Below are 24,853 nucleotides of genomic sequence, written 5' to 3'. Positions count from 1 at the left end.
CAACAAGCTAATGTTTCTTGTTACAACTTGCAAACGAGTTGGCTGGTACTTACGCATGGAAGATGAGGAGGCAGCCGTGGAGGTGAAAGTGATATTCACACGAGCTAGCCGGACAAGTGCATGTGGGAGGATCGGAGGGCAATCAGTGTCTGGTAGAACTTGGCCTCCACGGACTCTGATGGAGGACGGACAACAAACGCTTCTGACGAATGTAATTGAGGCTGTTGATCGCAGTCTCCAGACAGTTTCATAATGGTCAGAGAATATACATGCCAGCTTATCAGGAGATGTCTTGTTATTAGTAGTAGGGGCTCTCCAAAGCTCGGAAGGGGCAGATAAGGTGGGGTCTTCAGCAATGGCAGTTGCAGACTTGCATCAAAGAATCCTTGTAATCTGAAGCCCATCTGTTCTTTCTCTCCTTCATTTGCTTTAGCTTCTTGCACATCTTGCTTCAAAATAAAGTTCCTTGCACATCCAACAATTCCTCGGTTAGCATCATTTTCTTTTTCCCTAGCGTCAAGCATATTACTCGCTCTAAACATATTACATAATTCACAAGTTAGGTCACAATGAGAGAAATGCAGCTCTGAATTGGAGTGGATGCATGCCATGGTACTTGTGCCAGGTTGAGCTTTGAGGTCACATATAGACACCTACCTAACCATTCGACATAAGAAAAATGCATTGTGTGGGCTGGCAGAGGAAGAGACAAAAACTAAGAAGTTTTTTTAAAACGAAAAAAAAAGTAAGAAAACTATATTGAAGAAAAGGCCCTAGTGGTTGGTGTGTTTGATTGTACTTCTTCATGGTACAATTGCTTCTTGATCCTAGGACAATAAGCAAAGTTGTTAAACATATACACATTTCAAATAAATTGACAGCTGGTGTTTCCGTTTCTTCCGTCTGCAGACCAATCACACCAGCTGTACAAATTTTTTGAGATAATGGAATAGGATTATCTCAGCCTCTGCATCTGAAGAAGCACATAGCCGTACACCAGCTGTACAAATGGACAACAGCGAAGGATTTTGAACAATAAGTAGCATCACCAACCTTTGCAGCTAATAAAATCAGGTACAGAGTCCAGACATGCATTTGTCACATACACTTGAAACTACTTGCTGCAATGGCATTTGTGCGGTTGGGTCACATTGTCCAAGCAGGGCTCCCCAAAAATTGTAGCACTTGGCACGGACGCCAGGGTCCTACACTAATGGCAAGCATTCAAATGAGGCACTTGGGTTGAGTTGGCCTGGCCTCTGTGCTTGGTCTGCTGGAGAGTAGCTCATGCAGGTTCAAGCCGAGCTTATCTTGTCCAAGAACACTTGGTTGCAGTTGAGCGATTGTATGTTCATGCCAAATCACGGGTCATTAGAGTGTGAGTCGACCACGAAACAACCGATCCGACAAGGCCAGTTGTGTCGTATCATGAACAGTGCTCAAACTAGCACAAGCGACGAAGAGGATTTTGACCGGTGGTCCTAGGTCGACAGTATATATGATGATCTATAAGATTATGGTTCGAAATTTATGAAGCTTGTAGAGAATAAGGATGATCCTTGATGATTATGTCCTCCTCATTTTATTGCTCGAGTTCCCCCAACACCTTGTAGAACTTCAAAATATTGATGCATCACGGTAAAATTTAAGAGTTGGCAAAGTCCCAGTGCAAACAAACACCATCGCCTGGCTGCTTACTGTCTCACTGCAGCATCAACATGCAGTGTCAACTTCTCAGAGTGCTCCGCCATAAATAGACCACCCCATTTCTCACTCACACTAACCACAGCTCCACCTCCACTTGCTCCTGATCAAGCTTTCTCTCGGCCGCACCTCGCCAGCCATCATGGAGGCAGTAGAGTGCGCTAAGTGCGAGTGCTGCGAGCTGCGGGAGGACTGCACCCGGGACTACATCCTCGGCGTGCGGGCGGCCTTCGGCGGGCGGTGGCTCTGCGGGCTCTGCTCGGAGGCGGTGCGGGACGAGGCGGCCAGGGTGAGGACGAAGAGAGGCGGTGGCGCAGCCGCAGCAGGGCTGGAGGAAGCTGTCAAGGACCACATGGCCTTCTGCGGCAAGTGCAGGAGGAACCCCGCGTTCCGGGTGGCCGACGGCATGCGGCAGATGCTGCGGAGGCGGTCCAACTGATGGCATTGGATGGCGCACCAGCAATAGAGCGTCGTCTATCGAGTCTTGAAGAAGACATGAACAAACCATTATCCTGAAACCGTAAGCTAGCATTATGTGAAATGGCGCGACAGTTTGTGTGAAATAAGTTAGAACGCTGCATTAGTCATCAGTGTCTCGCAGTTCGCAGGTTAGTGCGATGTGTTTGATCTATTATATATGTGTAATTTTAAATAAATTTTAAAGATTTAACTATGTGAAGTGGATACGTATCTTTTAGCTCCACCAGTGAAGCTAGAGAGAGACTAACTTAAAATGATTGCTCTACTCCCTACTTAGCATGTGTGGATGAGAGGACTAGAAGTACACACACTCGCTCCCTCGTCTCGTCGGGCCAGGGCAGAGGGCGCGGCACCTGCACGAATGGTTCGTCAAAATCGGATCTAGTTGCTAGTGTAGGTGTGGTTTTTTTTTTTTTGCAGTTTTATTCTTTTTGTTGCGTGGGCAAACATGTAAATATATGAAAATCGTGTCGGTTAAAAGTCCGATCGTGATGCGTAACAAAGTTTGATCGTGGCGCATCTCAATCGCGCGACTCTCCCCCTGTATATATCTGTCAGCCGCTGCCACAAAGCATATACACAGTTAGGGTTTTATCAATTTCTCTCTATTGTGCCGTCGCATGTAGTCTACTCTATCCCGCTGCGCCAGCGTGCACCAACGAATAGAAGAGCAGGTTTCCAGAATCTGTCGCTCTTGGGATCCTGCACCAAGAGAGGACGAATAAGGTTTTTAGGAAGTGCTCGTCGTGATTACTCACGATTTGCTTCCTCTACATCATCACGATCTACTTCGACTACTTCATCATCTTCGTCACCGTCTACTGCTTTGACATCACAGAGGCCTCTGTATCACACGTTGTCATCGTGTACGTATATTGCTATCTAGTTGGACCCTACTCGAGTGATAGTCGAATCAAGTCGAGGCTCATCGGAGCTAGTCGAGCCCTACTCGAGTGATAGTCGAATCTAGCCAAGACTCGTCGGAGCTAATCGAAACCTAGTCAGTATTGATCATCTGCATATATTATTATTTATGTTATATCAAGAATTGTATTAAATTAAATCTGAAAGTACGAATTTTTCAACAATCCAAAAACCTTATCGTAGGCACTTCTATCTAACGATGGTTGATTTTGCTGATGCGCTAAGGCCAAACAAATTTACTAGTGTGCACTTTAAGAGATGACAGGTCAAAGCCACTATATGACTTACAGCTATAAATTGCTGCTGGGTTGCGTCTGGTATGCCTGAAGGAACTCTTTCCTCTAATGAGGAGAAGAAGTTCGAAGAAGCCAACACGCTCTTTGTAGGATGTGTTCTTAGCGCTCTTGCCAATTGTCTCTGTGATGTGTATATGCACATAAAGGATGCAAAGAAGTTGTAGGATGAACTGAATGTAAAATTTGGTGCCTCAGATGCAGGCAATGAACTGTATGTTATGGAGCAGTATCATGACTACAAGATGGTCGATAATCAGTCGGTAGTCGAGCAGGTTCATGAGATTCAGTGCATTGTAAAGGAATTTAAACTCCTAAAGTGTGCCTTACCCGATGAGTTTGTAGCTGGGGATATCATTGCCAAATTACCTCTATCGTGGAGGAATTTTGCCACTACTCTAAAACACAAGAGACAAGAAATCTCTGTTGAGAGTCTGATCGTGTCTCTTGATATTGAGAAAAATACTTGGGCTAAGGATGTGCATAACAAAGCAGGTGATGGGCAATCTAGCGCAAATATGGTGCAACAGTCCTCTAACGGCAAGTTCAAAGGGAAAAATAACAAGACCAAATAAACCACTAACTTCGAGAAAAAGAAGATGAACAAAGATGATAAAACTTGCTTCATGTGCGGTGAGATTGGCCATTGGGCTAAAAATTTCCAACACCTCAAAGAGAAAAAGGTTAATCAAGGAAAGAACACCAAGTCTATCAACGTGACATTAGCAACACTAGAGACAAATCTAATGGGTATGATAATTTACCTATTGTTCTTTCAATGAATCGATCTACTAGTTGGTGGATTGATACTGTGGCTAATATACACGTGTGTGCTGACATCTTTGTATGGTCTCAAACAAGCTCCTAAGCAATGGCATAAGAAGTTCAATACAACTTTAACATATGCAGATTTTGCAGTTAATGAAGCTGATATATGTGTGTATTATCATCATGGTGGGGGTGAGGGAGTTATTATGTGCTTGTATGTTGATGACATACTAATTTTTGGGATAAATCTTGATGTGGTTAATGAGGTTAAGTCATTTTGTTTCAAAATTTTGATATGAAAGATCTAGAAGAGGCTGATCTGATTTTAAACATCAAGTTGATCAAAGGTGAGAATGAGATTATACTTTCGCAATCCTATTATGTGGAAAAGATCTTGAGCCGCTTTGGCTACGTGGATAGCAAGATCGCTCCAACACCTTATGATCCTAGCTTAATACTTCGAAAGAATAAAAGGAATGCTAGTGATCAATTAAGATACTCCTAGATAATCAGATCACTCATGTACCTAGCTAGTGCTACAAGGCCTGATATTTCATTTGCTGTGAGTAAATTGAGCCGATTTACTTCTAACCCGAGTGATAATCATTTGCATGCGCTTGAGTGAGTCATGCGCTACTTGCTAGATAATATGAATTATATATTTTACTATATTGGATACCCATCAGCACTAGAAGGTTATAGCGATTCAAATTGGATATAAGATATTGATGAGATCAAGACCACAAGTGGATATGTATTCACTCTTGGCAGTGCTGCTATTTCATGGATGTCTTGCAAACAGACCATGTTGACGAGGTCAACCATGGAAGCAGAACTCATAGCGTTATACACAGCCATTGTTGAGGCAAATGGTTGCGTGAGCTCTTAATGGATTTGCTAGTAGTTGAAAAATCGATACCGGCTATCCTTATAAACTGTGATAATCAAACAGTTATTGTCAATATGATCAGTTCTAATGATAACATGAAATCCTCAAGACATGTAAAGAGACTATTGAAATCTGTCAGAAAACTGAGAAACTCCGGAGTGATTGCGTTAGATTATATTCAAACGGCTAAGAATCTAGCAAATCAATTTATAAATGGACTATCATAGAATGTGATAGATAATGTATCGAAGAAGATAGGTATGAGACATGTGAGTTATACCATAGTGGTAACCTAACTTATATGATCGGAGATCCCGTGAATTAGGACCTGGGAAAAACAAACTATCGCTTAACTGAAGGAGAGTATCACACAACACACTCGAGTGAAGATACAACACTCTTAAAATCTATAAGACAAGTTGGCTATTGCCTTAATATGTTCAGTTGGCTTTAATTAGCAAAGATGCTACCCTACAGGGCATTCTTGAAAGAACACACCAATATGAACCCAATTGTTGGTTGTAGTCTATGAGACTTGGGTGATCTCTAATAAACTCATAAAGAGATCATGGAGTATGACTTATATGCTCTACCCGATGGATAGCATACTGGCAGCCAAGTATCAGTTATAATTTTAAGTGAAACTTGTTTGCACAAAACTTGTAATTCAAGGTTTAGTCCATTGTCCAAGTTATGAATGAGTGTAACTTAATGTTCTAGGTGGATGTTTAATCCTAACAGGTCTCCATCGAAACACTGGTATATCAAACAGTATTGAGAAAAAGACAAATCTCTATAGGACTTTGAGATCTGACGGAGGATTGTTAGAATATATGGGTTTGACCTATTATATTTGTGTAATTCCAAATAAATCTTAAAGGTTCAACTATGTGAAGATGTGTATATATCTTTTAGTGAATAGTTCACCGAAATTGGGTCTAGTTGCTGGCGCATGCACGGCTTCCTTTTGCAGTTTTATTCTTTTTACTGCGTGGATAAACAGATAAATATATAAAAATTATGCCATGGCACGTAATAGAGTTTGATCGTGACGTGTCTCAACCGCGTGATATATATATATATATATATATATATATACTCCTAGGAGTATGTACTCCCACATGCAATATACCACTAAACAAACACTTTATACTCTTTTATCATTTTTAGTATACTCTAATACTAATTCTAAGATACTCCAGTATGAGTTGTATGAAAAAAAATTCAATGTTAGCCTTTCATTTTTGCTGTCAGCCACCACTACAAAGCATATACATAATTAGGATTTTACCAATTTCTCTCTGTTGTGTCATCATACATAATCTACTCCATCCTGCTGCGTTAGCGTGCACCGACAAACAAGAGAGCAGGTCTCCAGAACCTGTCGCTCTTAGGATCCTGCACCGGTAGATAACGAATAAGATTTTTGGAAAGCGCTCGTCGTGACTGCTCACGATTTGTTTGCTCTACATTATCGTGATCTACTCCAACTACTTCATCATCACCTACTACTTCGACATCACAGGGGTCATTGCATCATACGTTACCATCAGGTGCGTGCATTGCTATCTAGCCGAATCCTACTCAAGTGATAGTCGGATCTAGTCAAAACTCGTCGGAGCTAGTCGAGCCATACTCGATTGATAGTTGAATATAGTCGAGATTTGTCGGAGCTAGTTGAAATCTAGTCGATATTGATTATCTGTATCTGTTCTTGTTCATGTTATATAAAAATTAAATTAAATTAAATCTGAAAGTGTTATTTTTCCAACACGATTACCAGTTTGGGGTCTTAGGCTTGAAAGTTTCGTACATTCTTCAGGCTACGGCTGTTGCAAGAATAAAAACTACATGACTTGCAGTGCAGGAGAGAGTAATAGGTATTCAGTGTTTGCTGCGATGCATATTTCTTCAGTCCAAAGATGAAACCGTGAGATGTTTTTCATCTCCCAACCTGTCGAGTGTTGGCTTACCATTTCTTTTTGACATGAAGACACTATCAGCCTCGGTTCCTGGAGTGACTATCCTGAAAGGTTCATGGCTTGCAAAGAACACTAGCACACATGCACAGCAAGATTAAAAACGAAGGAACGGAAGATGGATATGTCACTTGTAGGCCGCATTGCAGCTGCTAGCTGCAACAAGTTGTCTCCCTTTTCCTTGGGACAAAATCACCCAAAAAATCTTAGCTAAAATATCCTCGTAGTCCCGACTCCCGACTTGAGTGCTTTAAGAACTCTGAACTTTGCTTGCTATAACCATTTGTCAGGTTGCAGCGGTTGTTGAGACTTCAGTCTACTGTTCTAGATACACGAATATTGATTAAAAAAAGATACATGAATACTAAGTACTCTCTCGAGTCACAAATACTTACGTTTTGGATAAAGTTTGATCAAATTTTAAATTTTTGATCATCAATAACTTTAAAAATATTTAGTTCGCAAATAATAAAACCATATGTGTATATTTGGCTTAATTTTCATAGCTCATAAATTTATTAGATATTATAAATACATTTTAATAAAAAATAGTGGTTAAAGATACATATTAGAGATCATATTATATTCAAAACATAAGTATTTTTGACAGAGGGTGACAAGCTGTAGCATCTTCGACGGGCCTATGATTATGTTGGTCTACGTTTCTTCCACCGCGTGATATGCCAAACACCAGCATCTACGGTGGATGCTTTGCTCGGAATGATAAGCCGAGAGAGAACCGGTAGAGGTGCCGATCGAGCAGATTCCTGGTTCTCAGTTTGGCATCGTCCGATGAATAATTCAGACGGGCAGTCCCATGATTGCATCTAATAGACATGATATGGTGCACTGTTGGCTGCAGTACGTCTCAGGTCTGGAACAGTTGAGACGCTACGCCCCAAGCACTTGATGATCAATCGAAAACTCGAAATGCACGTTCAGGTACCATACATGATTCATGCCTGTCGGTTGACACAATTCGTCATCTCTCCAGATGCTATGCGTGCAAGCCATAGCAATTTGGCACTGGCTGCTGTCGCCGGGCCACATCTGTGGGCGATCTGCATAGTTGAGTGCTAAATGTTACGAACCAAGATGATCGACAACCGCCATCGGAAGTTATACCTGTCCGTTGGGGAACGGACGTCTCCCCAACGGACAAGGAGTCCATTCAAATTGTATAAAACATCAATGAATCCATGAAAGAAACAACAGTTCTCATTTTCTCAATATATAGCCTTTACTATTATTCTACAATGCTAAATAAGGTTTGGGTAGCCGACTTCAACTATTTGTGTACCTTCGTATTAATGTATTATCATTCCACACAATTTTCACACCTAAAATAAACTATGAAGTTTGGCACCGCTCCAGAACGCCAAACATGCTATATGATGATAACCTAACGCAGAGCTAGCAAAAATCAGAAGCACAAGATGCAAAATCGGATACATCGTACAGAGCAGGCATTTCCATCTACAAGCCCAGTACGGCTGCGTTTGGATAGACTATAGAGATTCTGACTGACTAAGAAAGTTACTGTTAAATTTTAATTGTTAAATTTTACAATAAACTTTTAGCTTCTCAGCACATCCAAAATACAGAATTTGTTTCTTAACTTTTAGTTCATTTTAACCACATCCGCTTCCATAGACAGCCAAAAAACAACAAAAACCAAGATGTGAAATCAACCGTTTAAATAGTTTCTAGCTTAAAAAAACTGAAAATAAACCTATCCAAAGTGGCCCTACACCTGCCAGGGATGATGAGCCTCCAGCCAAGGGATGGACATAGACTGGAACCACAAAACAGAAGGAATACTTCTGGAATCACACGCGGGCAGAAATGGAAAATAGAGCACACAGCCGTCAACCAGAGGACAAGTGGCTTACTAGTACTTCTCAAGACATCATCAGATGAATGGACTAATCAACACGAGAGGCTCCAATTCACCCTTGAAACAAGCACCGGGAAACCAACCATGCAAAACGAAGTGCACACACTCCGCATCACCAAGAAACCAATCATGCAAAGCATCTTTTGTATCTGTCGAACAACCAGATAGTCATAATGTATGGAACTAAAAGCTCTTAAGAGAGCTCCAGAATAGAACTACTGACATCAACGCCCTTAATAAGAATCTTAAACAAACAGGAAGTCAAATTAAGAACACGGAACACACAATAGAATATAGCTCAGCAAAATCAACGATGAGAATATCCTCACTGTATCTCACAACTTGTATGGTTACAATTATAGTCATCTCACCAGCACAAAGTCCCATCACCGAACATCCCAATGCTGATATATCCTCAAGAAGATACCATAAATAACAACTGGTCTCGATGATTAAAATCACAAGAAGAGCTGAGATGCATACCAACCAAACGTAAGATATGATTGGGCTTTCATACTGGTCTTCTAGGAAATTACCATGCTATAACATAAGCTTCAAACAAGTCACAGAAACTGGACTACAATTAACATGAAGGTATAACACTGAAGTGTTTCAGAATGAGACAGAATGCCACAGCATCCACTAATATCATGAAACAACATGGACACCATATAGTAACATTAAAACGGTACCAGAAACAACTAATCAAGCGGGTATTACACAGAACTTAACAGTCTTGCATATACTGGGCTACTGAAGAAAACAGATAACTAGTGATAGAAACTCGATAGATTCTGGACTCCAGGTATACCATATGGTGCATTGGATAAGCAAACCTGCAGCACAACAAGCACAGATATCACATTAGCACCAGTGTTAGAGATTTATGTATAATAGTGGGTAAAGGGCCAGAAAACAATTAGTTACCATATTCAGGTCTGCACACTTGCTGGTCTTTGGCACATGAAGTCCTTTATGAGAATACATGAAGAAGATTAAAATCGGGGCATGCTCCAGGAATATGAACAAGGACCGGGAGGTACAAAGAATGGCCTAAACAAAGGGCAGACCACCACTAGATGCAACTCCAAGAGCAATGGTACGAAATGAAGATTGGATGGCAGGGAATGCAATTTGAAATGCTAGATATGCAAAGAACTGAGGAAAACAGGAGGTGCACAGATAAAATTAGAGACAGATGGGAGGAGAACAAACATTGAATTGGGACTTCATAACAACTCCACTGAGCATCTTCCTTCCAAAAAACAGAAGTGCCAGTAGAGGGAGATCCTTGCACACTTTGCAGAGCACAAGGAGATGTTATGAAGGATGGTGAGTCAAAGTCAGAAGACGGATGCAAGGTAATGAATCAACAAGGAGACAGAATGCAAGTTTCAAGAGATGCAGCCATCCGCAGGATGGCTACACATATGGCAGGATGTAAGCTAAAGTTATCTAAACTTGAACAGTACTGACAAACTACAATACCCTGCCTGACATGAACTACCAGGAGCAAGGACTATGTATGTTACCACTATTGGTCAATGACGGGTACCAAGGATGCAAATGATTATCTAACGCCTAAAGAACCAACACCTAAAAGGAACATTGGAAATTAATAGGTGACTACAAGCTACAAAGGTGACTCAGAAACTGCAGTGCCCTCATGCACCCCATCAATCTCCACCACCACCACATCCTTTACTGCAGTTTCATATCACCTAACCTTCTCGCTGTGCTTGCTGCTAACCCACCTACAGTACTACTATCGAAAGGTGGTTGTTCTCACCTACAGTACCCCTATTGTGCTACCAAGTTAGTTGTAGTTAACCTATGTACACAGAACTGTCCACTCCCCATTCAGTGATCATCAAGTTTCAAGTGAAGGATCCTCCTCAGATTTTCCGTTGCAATGGCAGTGTCACTACTACTAAAGAAATTAACACCTGAGTTTGCAGTCGGCGATGAAGGTGCCGAATTGGCATGCACAGGCACCTCTTCGTCGTCTGATCGGTCAGCAGGTGGAAACTCAAGTGAGACACTGCGCTTCTGGTGGAGGGAGAACTTGGGTATCGGCAGTGAGCTGGGAGGTGGCGAGTTGGAGAACCCCGGACCAGCCCAGAGCTCAGGGCGAGAGGGAGGGGATGTCGAAGGGCTTATAGAGATTGCTCTGCTGCGCTTTTTTCCGTGGTGCAGCTGCTGCTTCGGCGTCTTGGGCTCAGGTGAGGAGCGGGTCCGTGCCACCTGGGCGGACGGGGATGGCAGGATGCCGATGGTGATGCCGGAGTGGAATGCACGGCAGTTGACGGATTGGAAGCCGCGCATGGGCTGGGGCGAGGAGAAGTGCGACGACGCTGATGATGGCTTCTTCCGGCGACAGGAGTGGTGGTGACCGCGCTGCTCGGAGATGACCAAAGTCTCCATGCCCCGAGATGCAGGTGGTCTAACTTAGACAGCTTGTAGTGGTAGACCTCACGAAGTCCTAGCACCAAAAAATCAGATGCAAAAGCAGATCAAAACACGGCATTTCAATCGCATAACTAGCAGACACCACCTAGATGAAGAAATGGGCAACACAGTGAAATCATAGTGCAAAAATAACTGCTTCCGTTGTACGAAGCATCAAATTACATCATACGAAGTGAAGATTATAGCAGAAACACAGATCTTCTGATAGATACCTTCGAGATCTAAAGAAGATGAACAGATCGAACCCCAGAGAGCACTAGACGATCCCCTCTTCTCAGAACACCTCCACGCTTCCCTCCGCCGTGCTAAACCAGATCCACACGCAAAGCGAGCACACTGCATCCACCAATCACAGCACCACCGATAGATCAAGCACCTTCCCCCAAAAAAAGCCTCAAATCATCTCACGAAAGCCCCAGCGCTCAACTCACCGATTCGTCGCACCAAATTGGTCGCCACGCAGCGGAAAATCCCAGGAAAAGCACCCACGGGATCGTGGGGAAGAGGAGGGCAGGTCGATCAGCAGTGATCGGGTGGATCTGTCTGCCTCCACAGACGAGATCGCCCTAGCGGAGCAGGGCGCGGATGGATGATTAGGTTTGGGGGAGGTGGGTGGGTTCGTGGTGTGGAAGGAGCGAGCTAGCGCTAACGATCAGAGCTACACGACGACGGACTCGAAACGGCCGGCACAAAGCCGGCTTTAATAGGATCCGTGTGGAGTCCGTGCGCGTCGCACGGGCTGTGCCTGTGCGCCGCGCGACGGTGCCGTGGTATCTGAGGCGCTCTCCCGTGCGGGGTGGGGGCATTGGCCGTTGGATGTTGGTTGTCGGCGGGCATGAACGGTGATCTGGAGGACGCGTGGTTGGGAGGTGAAGTGTGCGTTTGCTTTGACAAGGGAGGCGTGGAGCGAGAGAATGGGCTTGGGGATTGGGCGTATCCACAGAAGATGCGGTGACCGCCGTAATTATTTACTCAAAGGCCCTGTTTAGAATTTTATGTTGCGGGTTCACAGGTAGGGATGGTAATTTATCTCGGTTGTTCGTTTATCTGTTTACTCGTGCTTAAATACTGAATATGATAGAATATAAATAGCAAATGATACTTACGGTTCGTGAATAAAAAATACTACTCGACGGGTAAACATATACGATTATAGGTAAGATATATTTATATATGTGAAATCTATATACTCGTAATATAAATATCTTACATCTAAACTCCAACATTCTACATTATATAAATATCACGTCCTGACTCACCCCATCGTGCCACCGTCGCCCCGTCTCATCTCTAGCGCCCCGCATTGCACTGCCTTGGTCCGCTCCGTCTCATCTCATCGCCCCGCCCCTCCACAGCCCGCATAACAGCACTGTCTCGCCACCACCGTTGTCGCCCCGCCCCTCCCCGAGCCACCCCACCGCGTCGCCCCGCCTCTTCCCGGTCCACCCCACCACCTTGTCTCGCCACCGCTCCTGTTATGTGGCCCTGTCATGCCACGTCATCACGCCGCCCTACTGGTAAATAGGTATATCCACAAATAACGAGTTTAGAGCCAGCTCTTCACTCGCGGGTGTTCGTGGATATACTCAAGAGTGAGTAAAAAACCAGTATGGACGGATATGGATAAGCACTGTCTATATCTGTCGTACCGAATTGTTAACTCTACTCATATGTCTGGATAAACACTTCACTTATTTTTAAAATGAAATAAACTACATCACCAAAATGTATATAATCCACATAGAATCCTGATCGTATGATGCAGCTTTATTACGAAACAAAGTTTTAAACGTGAAAAGGGGATTACATTGTTTTAGTAGTCACCGTGAAGATAAAACAGCTGTATTGACGTGTCTCACTCTCAACAAAAGTTTATAGATAGTTAACATCTCGCGGAAGAAAAAAGATCCAGGTAAACAAACAATGATCCGTTTTTTTTTAAAAAAAAAATGATCCAGGTGCTGCTGACGGCACAGCAGTTAGTCAGGGCACAGGCCAACAAATGGCTCAGGTAGTCATGTGCACAGACACGTATTTTCCCCAAATATAATGTCTTACAATGATAAACTCTCGTTGTACAGAGTAACAACACTTCCAACTTTCAAATATTGCTGCCTTTTGTGCAGCAACCCAACAATCGACACGAGAACAGTCAGACACTTAGGGCCTGTTTATCCACACGAGAACAGTCAGACACTTAGGCCTATTTGTTTAGGTTTTTACTTTTTGGCTGTATTTTAACTTGTCTAAAAAACTGTTTTTAAAATAAATTTTTAATTTCTTAACACATAATTTTTCAGCAAAATATCTCTCAACGAGTTCTCTAACTTTAGTTTATTTTACTCAGAAACAGAATTCTAACTTCTACATAAATCGCTCCTTAAAAATCCGTTTATTCTAACTTTTAACTTCAAACCGTAACAAAAGTAGAACCAAAAACAAATATGACCTTAATAATCAACGCAATGAGCTCTCACTGCTTTCCAGAGGGCTCGCACCCGGTTGGATGTACAAAAGAGAGATTGACACGGGCATGAAAATGAGATGTTAACAGACTGAATTTCTTCTTCCGATTGCTCTTTGATGGACGACTCTATACATACTCTGCCGCGGGGGCTTTGTTGCGGCAGTAGGAATGTCTACCACCTGGGGCGCTCAATCTACAAGGTGCGCCCACATTTGCAGACTTTAGGACAAACACAAACAGCAATAGACAACTACCAACAACCGAGTGTGGAAGGCCCCTTCAAGGGGTAGAGTTCACTGATATTTCTTGAGGAACAGGGGGGCTCTGCGTCTCCTGGTGAGAAGGGGACCCTAGCCTTTGAACAGTCTTCAGCGCACTTGTTAACTGTGCAAATGAAGGACGCAAATTTGGATCCCTGGGGATTAACAGACCACATATTAGCATGCATTTACCATCAAAATCAAATTTTGAGTCACCAAGACAAGACAGGAAGAGTTGGATCAGAAAACATGGTCATTTTTTAAAGCTCACTTCTGCCAGCATTCGAATATGATCCTTGCAACCAGAGGATCAACTTCCTTGGGAATATCAAGACGTCGGTCCTGGAAGCCAACTGCCCCCACGACTTGCATCGGATTCATCCCACCCCAAGGCATTCTAAGTGTTGCTAGTTCCCATAAGATGACACCAAAGCTGTAAACGTCGCACCTGCACAAGAGTCGGGTAGTGGATCAGTTAAGATTGTTACTAAGTAAAGGACCGGTGAGGATCATATCTCACTTCGGTTTTCTAAAGAAGTATAGAAAGGTCTTGAAAGAGAACCAGTGAAAGTGTGGAACCTCTAATTCTAGAAGGAAGATAGATTTATTGGTCTGTATGGTTCTGATTTCTACACGATTGGGCAGCAAATTGTAAAACCAGACAAGGAACTGATTGCAAACCTAGTCAAGTGGTTATTAATTTTTCTAACTAGGTAAAGTGGTTATTAATTTTTGAACTGATCTAACACATTCCCTCCGCTGTGCAAATGGTGTAAATGAGGTACAAGGCTCAAATAAAAGCCTGAAAGATAGCTGCAGTCATGAAATTCCTAAGCAGTATATCACATCCAACTCTCAGGAACTCAAAATTTTGAGCACAAAATCACAAGTACAAGCACTCCAACAGGAAGATAGACACCTCTATCCAGAGAATGCTGTAAAACTTCACAGAGAGCATCTATAATGAACAATAGTGCTTAAAACTAACGGTTAAATAAAAGCATCAAGAAAATCACTCACTTTTCATTCGACTGTTCATTCCTCAAAACCTCTGGTGCCATCCACTCAGGCTGATATCCAAAAATAAATGTCAATGTAGAAATAAAACCAGCTTATGATTCAAAGGAAAGAAAGAGTAAAGACAATAATTTTGTAGTCCAGATGTAAGTTACTTACTGTTCCTGCAGTGGATTTGGATGATAGAAATGTACTGTGCTTCAATCGTGAAAGTCCAAAATCACAAACCTGTTTTAATGCATACATTGATATGAATGACTATTAGCGGCCAAGTATTAATTGTGAGCAAGAGCACATACCTTGACATTCCAATTATTGTCAACCAGCAAGTTTGGCGATTTCAGATCTCGATGAACAATTGTTGGTACACTAGTATGGAGGCAATTCATGCCTTTGGCCTTAAGAAAACAATAGTCATTTGCATGAGCAGGAACAAAGATACAAACATATCAACAAAATATACAAGATTCATCCTTACCACATCAAGGGCCATCTTGATCCTCCGCTTTTCATCAATTTGGCAATTAGGGCGGTGAAGGATCTTATACAAGCTTCCCCTGAGCAAGGACATAATCATGAACCAATGGTGAATTATCAAACATGAACCTCTTAAGATTTTTGTCTGAATCTGATGAGCAGGAGTATATACAGATTATGTAACATTTAGCACCTTAAATATTGCAAGAACTGACACATCTAATAGCATGTCCCATTACAGAATTAAGTTGCGAGAAGAACTTTCTGTGTATGCTTGCCAGCTACAACTTCTTACATTGTGTCTATACCAGGACAATTAATTCACACATTCCACAATATAATCACCTATCTGCGTAGTAAAACAAAGTATTATACCTTGGAAGATATTCAGATACAATAGATAAGTTTGGAGGGCGTGTAACAGCACCCATAAAGAGAACAATATTTGGATGGCGCAGCCGACGCATAATCCGCACCTAGTAGAATAAAATACATCAGTATTATCAAACAATGCTGCAACAATGGACTGAGTAAATACGAAAATCGAATGATGTATTTAGTAAAACTCCAAGATAGGAACAGATAAAAGTTCACCCACTTCACTCCTAAACTCATCCAGAGCATCACCATAGAAATCTTGATCCAAGAACTTTTTTACGGCTACTTCCTGCAAATATACAAAAAAATTACTGCATTACCATGATTTGGCTTCTCATCTAAGTTTCTTTATGACTTCATTCACAGAACATCTTGGACAAATGGCAAAGATCAAGATCAAAAGAGGAAGGGGGAATGAACTGCTTACTGTTCCATTCCAATCAGCGCGGTAAACCTCTCCATATGAACCTATTGGAAGAAGGGAGCAACTCATTCAATCGTTTTCTCGCAGAGAACACAAAGATGCAAGTTCATGCAACAAAGCCACTCCTACTCAACAAATAAAACGCATGTAACTGGCCGAGACTAACAAGCGAAATACAGCTTGGCAGGTTTAAAATTAGTTTCCCAAACGACCTCAACTTGTTAGTTCAAAGGCAGCAGAGTGTATATCAAAACTTGGTAACAAAGAAGTACCTAAGCCAATCCTTTCACCAATCACAAGATCTTCCCAAGGAATTTCACATTCAGACACATCATCAAACATAGTATCAAGCCTCTGTGACCTGACATCCGTGTTCCTTGATGGCAATGATGTGTCCATGAATCTGTCAAGGGGAGATTTTTTTGGATCAGGGAGTAATTTCTTATGGTCTTGCTTTACATCAATGTTTTCCATGCATTGTTTTGCTTGATTCTGAACTCTATTCATTGGAACTCGTCCTTCTGCAGGATTACCCCATGGATGTCTTTCCTGTGGTGGTTGAACTAGGCAATGTTGATCCTCCAGCCTAGAATTTGCAGGACCTTTTTCCAAACCACCACGGAGAGCCCTTTCAGGAACCTTCCCAGTCTCAGCTGTAGAAGTAATCTTCATGGCAGAGGTAACAGCCATAATACTATCATAATTATGAGGTTGTGCCGCATATGATGTATCATTACGTAATCCAACATTAAGATTAGTATTCCTTGTGGCTGGCCGTGGCACCTGGGATGATGATGCGACATTATCGCCAACATTTCTACGTGCCAATGAATCCTCAACATAATTGTACTGTTTGTTGTTGGAAACGTCATTGTATGGAGACCAGTTTTTCATAACTAACCGCTGCTGTGGTCTTACAGCATTGGGGGCTACATTCTCTCTACGTCTTTGCAACTCGTTGTTTCTATTATCTGGCCCTTTGTATGGTACTGAAGTTTTCTTGGACTCGACGCCCCCGAAAGGATTAAGGTCAGCAAAAAGGTTTCTTGACTCTGGATTTTCCTGCAAATCTGGAAGACGATTTACATTCCACGGGTGTTCTCCACCTCGAAGTACAACTTTCTGCGGGGACGATGTACCAGCAGAAGTTGATGGTTCATCTGATTGCTCACGAGAAACCAAAGTCCAAGAGCTGTCAAAAACACTTGCAGTAGGAACAGATGATGTGCCACCCGAAGAGGTTTGCGAAGATGCTGCGGCTGCATCTGTCTCATATCCAGTTTGACTGTCTGATATCCAATCACCACTGCTAAACACAGGCACTTGACTACCTTTAGGTTCAAGTGGCAACGCACTAGGATCCAGATTAGCATCAATGATACTCGAGGATCCAACTGTCTGATTCAGGCCGAGTTTTCGATTAGAATTTAACGAATTGCCTTTCCAACTTAAAACATCTGCTGGAATAAGAGTACCAGGAGCAGCCATCAGATCAACCAAAAACTCCCTACAGAAAAATTGCAATGATCAAACAACTTAGCAAACATAGAGTAGCAGCAAATGAATTGGAATATAGTAGAAACAATAGTGGCAAATGGATGGCACACTTGGAATTATCTTTCACTAAGTAACTATGCTATGAACGAAGTGCAATGATAAAAACATCAATACCTTTCATTTTCCATCTTAATTATGTTTATAGCATCATCATCATCACCACCAGTATAATTGCTCCCTTTGACAAGTTTGCATGGAATGCCAACCCTGTCGGCAAGGATCTGCACGGAGACGTACATCACATAAGTGCATGCTTCTCAGCTCAAAGATGGACAATACAACACTTTTCAGGAACTTCTTAGCTATCTAGCTTTCTTGCTTGTGTTCATGCGTGCGTGTGAGATAGAGAGAGGGAGGGAGGGGACCTTGAAAAGTAGGGCACGGTGACGAGATAGCCCTATCTTGATGCAGCCAATAGGCAGCAAACTTGTCTGTAATGAGGTTCTCAGCTCAGTACTCTTCTCCAGCCACCTTGTGAGCATGTCGTTGGCATCTTTTACAGGTCCACCCATGTTATCTGTAACAAGCTCAGCAATTCTTTGCACTAAGACTGCAATATTGGCAACAGGAAAGTCCAACAGGATGCACTGTGCCACTTGCTCCATCTCCTGCAAGGTACTATCAATGGCACGGTTGATTACAATGACTTCGAAGCCCAGGTCCCCTATGTCTGATTGGAGATCTGCTAGTGATGGCATCTTCCCCTGCCTGGAGGATTCCACAGAGGAGCCAAAGATGTCATAGAAGCCATCAATAACTTTCTCATGATAATCAAGAAAGTTGTAGCCCTGAAAGAAGTTAAAAACATAAGTCACAGTGGAGCAACTGTGAAGTGTCAGACAAAACAGCAGCAAACACTCTCAATGAATAAATATAACCAACAAATAGCATTACGTTCAATGAATATTTGGGCCAAGTTGGCGCATCAATAGAACAAATGGACTGATCTTGCATGTCCAAGAAGAGTCCTGATAAATAGGAATTAGCAATGGAAAGCATATGGTTCACTAAATATTTGAATGGCATAAACACAACATACAATAAAATGACAGCTTGGTGCCTTGGTCTGATCAAGCAGCTCTATATTTGCTTCTGAAAAACACCTCAACCTGATCATTTCCTTTCTTGGATAAATATCTTCTGCCTCCACGGTACACTAGCATGCATGCAGCTTCTTTATTTTTTGACCTAGGTTTTTTACGCTACGGCTAAGCCTACGAGACCATCATTTTTTATCCTTTTTTTCATTTTTTTTTTCATTTTATTAGCCTACGAGAAGCAAATGCCCTTATTATTTTGTTCCCTGTTTTTTCTTCTAGCAGTGCACCATAGTCAACAAATCCCTTTCTTTCACAGTAGCGGCACACCGGGAACCAATCCCGAGACAATGGTGTCCTGACCACTGGGGACACATCAATATCTTTTGCATGCATACATGCAGCCTCTAAATAGTACCATTTCATCTTCCACATAATAGAAGACATAAGGTACCATCCCAACACAGTGAATTAATTCACAGCAGCTAATAGCGTTAATTGGCACATACATTTCGCTGAGTGTTAGAGCCTAAATGACACAACAGGGAAGAGACTAATACCAGTACTTGCCTGGTCAGGCAGACCTCATAAATAGGAACTAGCAATGAGCCAACAAATAAGTATTTTAACGCCATAAAAATAAAATGTGCGAAAAAAAGCTTTGTGCACTCGAGGGAGCCTGTAATTGTTTGTTTACACAAGCACCTCAATCTGGACCATTCCTATGGCAGGCTAAATATCTTCTTATTGCAATGCTCACTAGCAAGCTAGCAAGCATGAGGCTGCTAAGTGGTACTAAGCATTTCTTTGCTATGAATGATTTGCCAGGCTGTGGACTGAAGTGAACCTCGATAACAAACCGGGCATAGTCACATAAGCTACTACCGGAACCTACAACCGATAGATGTGAATGGATGAAGAAAATGGATGTAGCATTGATTGAAGTGTGGTTGCCCAAGTAGTAAAATTGAAGTGCTGACGCAATCCTTGATCCACATAAGTCGACAGTTCTATGAACTAGCGGATAGGATTTCAACCTAAAACCTCACTAGGGTGTAGCGACACCGAATTCCAAGCACATATCCATCTCGAATCGAACCCGCGGGTCTGGAGCCTCACCCAGTATCGCCGGGAGAGCGACTCGGCGGTGTGGCCCTCGTCCCGTTGGGCGGCGAAGCGGTCGAGGCTCATGAGCTTGGCCTTCCTGATCTGGTCCCCGTCCAGGTCCCCCACACGGTCGCTGTTGGACGCCGAAAGCGCCATCGCCAACTGCATCTGGAACTCCTCCTCCGACGATATGTAGTCCTCCCCTCCTCCCCCTCCCCCTCCCGCTCCCGCGGCCGCCCCCGTGGGCGTCGCCGCCGCGGAAGGGGACGAGGAGCCCGTCGAGCTCGAGAGCGCCGGCGCTGCCCCCGCCCCCGACGGGGATCTTGTGGGCGACGGCGACGGCGGCTGCTGCCCCTGCCCCTGCCCCTGCACCTGCACCTGCGGTTGCGCCGCCAGGGGCGCGGGCTCGTTGGACCGGTGCTGCCACCTGATCTTACTCTTGAACAGGTTCTTCATCTCCCCCGCCCCTCGCCGCGACCGCGAGCTCGCCTAGGGTTCGGCTCGCTCGAGAGTTTCCGCGTGCTGGGTTAGTGTGATCGGCGAGGAGGAGACGACTCGTGGGGAGGCAACAACGGGAAGCGGAAGCGGAGGAGGAGGTGGGAAGGAGGAAGCGGGGAAAGTTTTCGAGGGTGAGACTGCAAAAATGGCGCGGCTGGTTGGGTCGGCTCGGCTCGCTTCGTGCTGCTGCGCTGCGGGGGTACTGATTGATTAAGGGCTGGGGGTTGGTGGTTAATTACCTAAGGAACCACCGGATTAGTTTACGCGGAGACGGCGACGTGACCGACAGGCGGGACCCACAGGCCGCCGATCGTGGGTGGGCCCGTCGTTGTTTGTGTGGGGCCCCGGTTCTCCTCCGGGACACGCGGCCTGTCTCTGTGACCAAATGGAGCGTATCAAAGCCCGGCGAAATTTTGGTATTTCGACCCTACTATTAACAAGACAAGTTATCCTATAAAAAAAACAAGAGAAGTTTAGAACTTTTATAATTCACTCATGACGAACATGAAGGATTCAAAATTCCTACGTTCAAACACGCCTAACGATACTAGGCTGATTTGAACTAAATTCCGTACGGTAATACTATTACCGTATGATCGGGTACTCTTACCACTTTGGTTCAATGGCTCGGACATGGGCATCTATAAATAGCAGGTGGATTTATTTATTATTGGGCAATTTTGAGCGTCTTCTGCTATACGTATCAGCTAGTGTAAGATTGTTCTTATTAGATTTGGTCTAGCTGGAGGGGAGAAGCGAGGAAGAGAGAAAATATAACTCTTAATTTGAAGATAAACTATAAAGCATGAGATATTAAATACAAGATAATATATATATATATATAGTGATTTGTTGAGAGAGAGTAAGGTAGGTGAATTAATTAAAACTTTGATTATGATATAGATCAATCATTAGAGATGCGAAGGGCCTTGTAGCCTGATGGCAAATCTTTAAAGGTGAAGCGAGTCGGTTGGGGGTTTAAACTTTCGATCTCATAAAACTCTGATGAAGGAGATCCGGTGTAAAAAGAAAAAAGAAGAAGAAGACGAAGCCTTTGACTAACCTAAGACAGTTTGGAACGACGTCGTAGATAATGAAGGCTCTAACCCCAGCAGTGGTTCACGCGAAGCTATCACGACGGAGTGGAGGGGAAGCTTCGCGCAGAAGGGGATGGCACGGGACGAGACGCCGGGATGTCGCAATGTGAAACAAGTCCCAGGAGGTGAATGACACGTAGAAATTACTACAAAGTATATGAGATTTGATCGGGGAAAACCGTGTGTGATATGACAGGTTCAGTTAACACTCGTTACTATAAAAATGAACATCAGTATGTTTCATAACAGACGTCATTGTTGGTGATTGAATCAATATAAATCGATAGCGATAATTAATTATTATTGTTGGACAGTAATATATTCTTTAAAATTAATTTTTAATGGATTTCTAAAAGCAAACAATGTTTTTCACTGGGAACCCCCTCATGTTCACACATCGCAAGGCACAAGATTTTTCACATAAATACATGTGTCGGTGACACAGGAATCAGGGGTCTTCGAGTCTCGAGACCAGAACAGCGAAGTGTCACGTGGCGCCCTCCCTCGGAGGTTATATCCCCGAGCTGTGAGAAGACCAAGTTTCAGGAGAAGGTGATTGGGGTCACGAACAGTAGTCTCCTAGTACCCGAGTTTCCCGATGACCTGAGAAGACCAAGTACCGGGAAGAGAGTGCTCGGGGCCGCGAACAGTGACCCCCAAGCACTCAAGTCCCCCGACGACAAAAAAAATCAAGTACCGGGAAGAGTGTGCTCAGGGTTGCGAACAGTGGCCCCCGAGCATCTAAGTCCCCCGAGGACCCAAGGAAAGTTAGTTCCAGGAGAGAATGCTCGGGGCCATGAACAGTGGCCCCCGAGCACTCGGTTCTCCGAGTATCCGAACAGTCAGCTCCGGAAGAGAGTGCTCGGAGCTGTGAACAGTGGCCCCCAAGCACTCAGTTCCCCAAGGACCAAGAAAGGGCACGTCCGGGAGAGAGTGCTCGGGGCGACGAACAGTAGCCCTCGAGCACTCGGTTTCCCGAAGGCCTGAGAAGTCCTTCGCCGGTGGCCCCTATAGAGGCCCAGCGGTAAGGTGTCAGCTGGTGAGAGGCCCAATGCTGCATTTAAAAGAGCGCGTGACCTGTCACTTCCAACTGCTCCCCTCATGCTTGCTGTCAGTCTCTGCCACGGCTTGGCAGGGAGTCGTAGGGACATTTAATGCACGGATCACATCCCGCGTCATCAGGCACGCCTCGGGATAATGTTGCAGAGCATGAGGCACCCCGCCTGCCACCCTGCTATGTTAGACCTGCTCTGATCGGGCGGGCACGTCGGGTTGCTCGGTGGCTGCCCGATGGGCCCTCCCTGCGACGCTCATTGAAAAACGGTATGATGACGAACAAGACCGGACGGGAGCGCGTTTTCAACTCTCCCCGTCACCTCGCGCAGCAGCCCATGATGGTTGCTTTCCATTTATGACGCCTTGGAACTCACGCCATCCTTTCTGGGCACATCATCGCCCCGGCTGGGCGGGCTCCCTGGAAAAAGACAGGTTGAAGCAAAGTTGAGTATGAGCTAAGTGCAAGACAGAGCAGTTCGAGACCAATTTGAGATCAGCCGAAGAACAAGGAGCACGAAGCTCTAGACTAGACAAATATTCTTGTAACTCAGTAGATACTTAGAGAGACATTCTCAGAGCATTTATAGCATACACACAGGAGTAGGATGTTACGCTCAGTGCGGCTCGAACCTGTCTAAAAATTCCCTGAGGATTTACTACTTCCTGCACCCGATCATTCCATTCCACCTGTATCTCATTCATTCTCATTTATTTCACCTACGAAGCGGATTCAGAATCACCCCCGGCCGAATCTCAAAAGGGTCCCTCCGGATCCCCACTTGAGGAGTTCACCCTCCGATAATATGTGTGTGAGTGAACCTAGGACCATCTCATATGTCACTGTATGCTTATAGCAATAGTAAATTTTATCCATTTGATCCTCACGGTCTGAAATATTATATATTTATTTGAGTATATAAATGACATCAAATAAAAAAAATAGATCTCATCAAGAGCTAAAAAAATTGAATTTTCAAAGACATGCTACAAATTTAGAACCGCAACTATCACTGTCCAACGGTGATATTTCATTCATTATCATTATCGGTTTAAATTATAAACCAACATTAATAGTTATATTATTACTATCAATTAATCCTATGAATCGATAATGATATTTGATTATTCGGATCTATTCATATTATCAATTAACAGTGATATTTTATCACCGGTGATAACCTGATATTTATTAATAGCAATGGCTGCAGCAACCGTGTCGACGTGACCGGTAGATTTTTTATTTTCTTCGTCTTTTCGGAACGGAAGAAAATGACCTGGGACAGGTACTTGCACGTCAAGAAAGCAAATGGTCGGCCAACAAATATATTCGCTGATTTTTCTTTATTTCTTTTTCGTCAGGCAAAGATGAAAGTGCCTCTTCTCACTGAATGATCATCGTGAGATCTGTTTGATATTTATCCGGTGCGCGAAGAGTTTTATTCTGTTGGCACAGCAGACGACTGCACCACGGCTGGAGACGATGAGACATGGCTGTAACCTGATGCAAAGGCGACGCAAAGAGGGTAAAAGTACAATCGATCTTATTGTGCGCATTCGGTGCGATGCCAATTCAGTAAAAAAACCCTGCAGTCGTATGAGCGCACTGCTTCCAGCACAAAGCCGCACCTGGGAAGAACATGACTGAGACTAGTAGCAGCAAACGAGCAACCGTATTATACGCGCCCATGATAATACAGAGTCATCGTATTATAACACCAGGGGGGAAAACTTGTTCTACATTATCACTCGTACGATCACGAATGCATATCCAGTGTAGATAACTAAAAGAAGTATGAGCTGACGCGACAGGGAAACCCTGTGCTGTAAGACGCTTAAGATAAGCTCTCCACTGACCACTGGTACACATCCAAAGCACTGAAGAAACATGCATGACCAACCAAGCAGGGGGCGGATCTCGAGGGGGCTCCTAGAAGAGATGCGAGCGAGAAGAGAAGGGGAGAAAAAAGACGAGAAGGGCTAGGGAGGAAGGAGATGAACCCCTATCAATCTTCTTGCTTCCACTACCGCAACACGGTCAAGGAAATTGCTTTCATCTCAACTGCCCAGAGTTTTCA

General features: G+C 43.6%; 3 protein-coding genes across 4 annotated transcripts; 1 reads left to right on the top strand and 2 right to left on the bottom strand.

Annotated features, from left to right (window-relative positions):
- Nucleotides 1-1,748: 1,748 nt before the first annotated feature.
- Nucleotides 1,749-2,143, top strand: LOC133910434 (uncharacterized). The gene has a single exon (XM_062352833.1). It carries the CDS (start codon nucleotides 1,847-1,849, stop codon nucleotides 2,141-2,143), a length of 297 nt encoding a protein of 98 aa, XP_062208817.1. The 5' UTR covers nucleotides 1,749-1,846.
- A 7,313-nt stretch (nucleotides 2,144-9,456) lies between these two features.
- LOC133911639 (uncharacterized) lies at nucleotides 9,457-12,123 on the bottom strand. The gene is made up of 4 exons (XM_062353971.1): nucleotides 11,835-12,123; nucleotides 11,616-11,739; nucleotides 9,862-11,416; nucleotides 9,457-9,770 (listed from the first exon to the last, which is right to left on the bottom strand). Exon 3 carries the CDS (start codon nucleotides 11,356-11,358, stop codon nucleotides 10,795-10,797), a length of 564 nt encoding a protein of 187 aa, XP_062209955.1. The 5' UTR covers nucleotides 11,359-11,416; nucleotides 11,616-11,739; nucleotides 11,835-12,123; the 3' UTR covers nucleotides 9,457-9,770; nucleotides 9,862-10,794.
- A 1,709-nt stretch (nucleotides 12,124-13,832) lies between these two features.
- On the bottom strand, nucleotides 13,833-20,808 carry LOC133911638 (serine/threonine-protein kinase EDR1-like). 2 transcript variants are annotated; one of them, XM_062353968.1, is made up of 13 exons: nucleotides 20,140-20,808; nucleotides 18,349-18,771; nucleotides 18,098-18,204; nucleotides 16,699-17,933; nucleotides 16,430-16,470; nucleotides 16,223-16,291; nucleotides 16,000-16,100; nucleotides 15,626-15,704; nucleotides 15,447-15,545; nucleotides 15,307-15,375; nucleotides 15,151-15,200; nucleotides 14,402-14,578; nucleotides 13,833-14,285 (listed from the first exon to the last, which is right to left on the bottom strand). In XM_062353968.1, exons 1-13 carry the CDS (start codon nucleotides 20,581-20,583, stop codon nucleotides 14,150-14,152), a joined length of 3,030 nt encoding a protein of 1,009 aa, XP_062209952.1. In that variant the 5' UTR covers nucleotides 20,584-20,808; the 3' UTR covers nucleotides 13,833-14,149. The 2 variants fall into 2 exon arrangements, with proteins under 2 accessions (XP_062209952.1, XP_062209954.1); XM_062353970.1 differs by having other exon boundaries at nucleotides 18,349-18,808; nucleotides 20,140-20,265.
- Nucleotides 20,809-24,853: the final 4,045 nt, after the last annotated feature.

The sequence above is a fragment of the Phragmites australis genome, chromosome 3 (genome assembly GCF_958298935.1).
Source record: "Phragmites australis chromosome 3, lpPhrAust1.1, whole genome shotgun sequence".
Classification (NCBI taxonomy): Eukaryota; Viridiplantae; Streptophyta; class Magnoliopsida; order Poales; family Poaceae; genus Phragmites; species Phragmites australis.
Note: the sequence above shows the minus strand (reverse complement) of the source record. Positions and strands in the feature narration are given on the sequence as shown.